Genomic DNA, 3,479 nt, shown 5'->3' on the forward strand with positions numbered 1-3,479 from the left:
TTTATATTCACAATGAGGACATTGATGAGGCTTCTCTTCAGTATGTCTGGCCATCATTTGTTTTTTTAAAGTTGCATGTTTAACTGATTTATGTCCACAATTATAAAATTGATTAGGCTTCTTATTAGTACCACTGGTCTCTATGTGTTGTTTTAAATTACAAAGTTCAACTGTTATATGTTCATAATGAGGGCACTGTTGGTGCTTTTCGACTGAATTACAAGGCATCATATGTTTTTCAAAACCAAATGGTATGCTTCCTTTGTAGTCACAATGTTGACATTGATAAGCCTTCTCCTGAGCATGATGATGCATAACAGAAATGTTAATCTGATGTATCTCATTTTGTAAGTGATCAAGATCTGTGAAACAATAAATATAATACTACATATAGACGGTTGACCTTATGTTAAATTAAAATGACCCAGGGATGCGGTTAGAAAAACAAGATTAAAAAATGATATTAATTATATAGAATAATTGATACTTTTGTTGTTCAGACCTCATACTGGGCTATATTAATAATTACTTTTATTTCAAGGATTTCATTTCTTTGATTTCTCATCATGTTACTTTTATGATAATGGTTTAACTAATCTAAATAGTTATATACTCTCAATGAGGACATTGATATGGGTTTTACCTGAATGACAGCTGAGTATATGTCTTCATTAACTACCAGACATAGCTGTTTTATATTGACAATATAAAAATTTATATTCTATTATATTTATATTTGGCTTCTCACCAGTCTCACGAGCCCTAATATGTCTTTTTAAATTACAAAGTTAAGTCATTATATATTTACACTATGGACATAGATGAGCTTTCTCACCAGTATGTTGACTCTAATATGTGTTTTAAAAAATAACGCATATCTGCTTTATGTTCACAATGAGTATACAGATGAGGCTTCAAACCAGTATAAAAGGCCATTATTAGTTAAATTTATTAGATACAATAGCAGTGAAGCTTATAACTCTCTTATTAGCCACAGGTCAGCAGAATTTTATGACATTCAAGTAAAAATGAATAAGGTGTAAGAAAATCTTCTTTTCCTTTACCCAACCCTTATACATTATGGTGTTGGGACAGCCTAGATGCATCACTTAATAGCATCTCTATCCATTGGCAAATTCTTAATTTTGGTATCAGAGTGACAACTCTGTTATTGACCATATCCGATATGAGATCCTCCTACTTATTCCTCGATCGTCAGCTTGTTCGTTTTTCCTTAACCTTTGCTTCCTATGTAAGTTCTAGGAATCTATTGAGGGGCATCTTCGACATTTAAATTTCTTTATTTATATATCATTCATTAAGAGCTACTGGTTGGTGGCCATCGCTACATCATCAGGCACAGTTTAATTATTCCTTATTAATCCAATTTATGTATTAAGATACATTAAAGGTTCTTCTGATTTAATCTACACTTTAAATGATATAGTTATTTTTTAAAAATTTATATAGATACATTCAAAATAAGGAGAGTCCAACTTCAATATTCTAACAATTTCATTGTTCAATTACTAAATTACAATTACTTAGTTAATTAAGCTAGATTCTCCTTATTTTAAATTTATACATATAAATTTTAATAATTGTAGAAACACAGCATATAGCAATGCAATTTACATTATGGACTAAATAAGGAGAGACCTTGAGAGTATTCTAACAAATTAATGATAAGCAACAATTAAACTGTGTCAGACTCATCAGTTTTGACTATTAATTATACATAGCTTTCGTTAAAATAATCAAAAATTGGGGTGAGATAACTGCCTGACTGTTCAACCTGATGGTCTTTGAAACTAACCTTATGTTTCTGAAATAAATGTTAAAAACATCGATGTTTATAAATATCGATGTATTTTTGGCGATGTTTATTCAACATCGATGTTTTGAATATTGTTGTGAATATTGAATATCGATGATTTGTTGTCGATCTCGCATCGCTAAAACTTAGCAACTTTCCACTTCTGTTATTAAGCTTGTTATACAATCAATATTTTCACAGTTTGCCACAGGCACATGTATACAATAAAAAATGAATATTTACATCTCAATTCAACACAGATAAACATCATTTTTTAAATTTCCAATGCAAAAACCAATTGAAAATAACAAAATAATATGCAATATTCAGTAAGCCACTGCTTCGAAAATGGATTTTAATCCTCACTAGATAAATTTCGTTTCCTTGGCAATCGGACAGAACATGGTCTGTCCAACATCACCAAACTTTCAGGACCACAAACCAGATTTGGCAAATAGCATTACCGATATGGAACTTGACCTGTCCCTTCCCAACTATACAGTTGGAAATCTGATATTTTTGGTAGCTTCTGCTATTCTGCTGTACACTTCCTTGTCTACGGCAGCATTGTCGCTAACCATTGTTCCCAGATATGAGAAGTTCTCAACAACCCCAAACTCCTCGCAGTTACACAAGATAATTTTTTGCAGTGTTGTTCGAGTCTTACACGGTCCTTTGTTGTTCGAGCCATAAACAAAGTGTTGGGAACATTTCAACAGCAAACAGCTGGATACCAACAACCGCAAGAAGGATTCAGCGTTAAGATCACTACCGGAGGAGGCAGGGAGCCGAAACAATAGCTCATATAATGGCGCCGTTCTCCCTGAAGAGCTCGCAGAATGTTTCTTTAAGAAAAGGGATACATTTTTCATAAATTTTTTAGTTTCCCTTTTTACTCAACCCACCTGATGAGGTGAGTCAGATCCAAGACCAGAGCTATATAACATAACTAATTAGAGAAGTTAAGAAAACAAAATCATATTTCTTATACTACAAACAATTTATCAACTATCATGAAAAGAAACTTCAAAAATTAATAACTAATAAATTTCAAGAATTAGTTGACAGTATAATAATAATAATAACGGCCTAACGAACCCAAAGGTTCGATGCCGAAACCACTTGACGCTTTCGGCATACATTCTTCCAGTAATGCCCCTCCAAACCAAATTTCACCAAATCTGTTTTAATGCAATCCTACAATCTACGTTTCGGTCTACCCCTCCGACGTTTGCTTGTTGGTTCTTACAGCAGTGCTATAACTTATATTTTATTTAATTATTTTATAGGATAGTAATTATTTTATAGTTTTGTGAATTTTTAGCACCAAAATTGCTCACGCTTCTACTGCTAACCATGTATTTTGTTTTATTCGTATTTATTTCAAGACCTTGTTCTTTACTAGGTCTTCAAATAAATACGGATAAAACTGATTAAACAGAGAATAATTCTGATATAACAAGGAATAATTCTGATTGAACAGGGAATGACAAAGAAGATCGTAAATCTTGTTCTGATGTAGATGACCGAAATGTTTAACAAGTTGCATATATAACATTCAAAACAGAAAAACAAAAGAAAGGAAGAAAACTTACTAGTAGATGGACCTGATTGGACAGTTTCGTTCATCATTTCTTCTTTAATAGATAGGTCTAAGCCACTT

At 32.2% G+C, this 3,479-nt stretch overlaps 1 protein-coding gene across 1 annotated transcript in view; it reads right to left on the reverse strand.

The window, feature by feature from the left end:
* LOC106690587 (zinc finger protein 711-like) overlaps positions 1 to 3,473 on the reverse strand; it is a 34,057-nt gene extending 30,584 nt beyond the window's left edge. The window contains exon 1 of the mRNA XM_067048721.1: positions 3,412 to 3,473. Within this exon, the coding sequence (XP_066904822.1) occupies positions 3,412 to 3,448 (37 nt within the window). The 5' untranslated portion in view covers positions 3,449 to 3,473. The remainder of the gene's footprint in view (positions 1 to 3,411) is intronic.
* Positions 3,474 to 3,479: the final 6 nt, after the last annotated feature.

This window comes from Halyomorpha halys, unplaced genomic scaffold, assembly GCF_000696795.3.
Source record: "Halyomorpha halys isolate HHAL.00 unplaced genomic scaffold, Hhal_1.1 Scaffold221.1, whole genome shotgun sequence".
NCBI classification, from domain to species: Eukaryota; Metazoa; Arthropoda; class Insecta; order Hemiptera; family Pentatomidae; genus Halyomorpha; species Halyomorpha halys.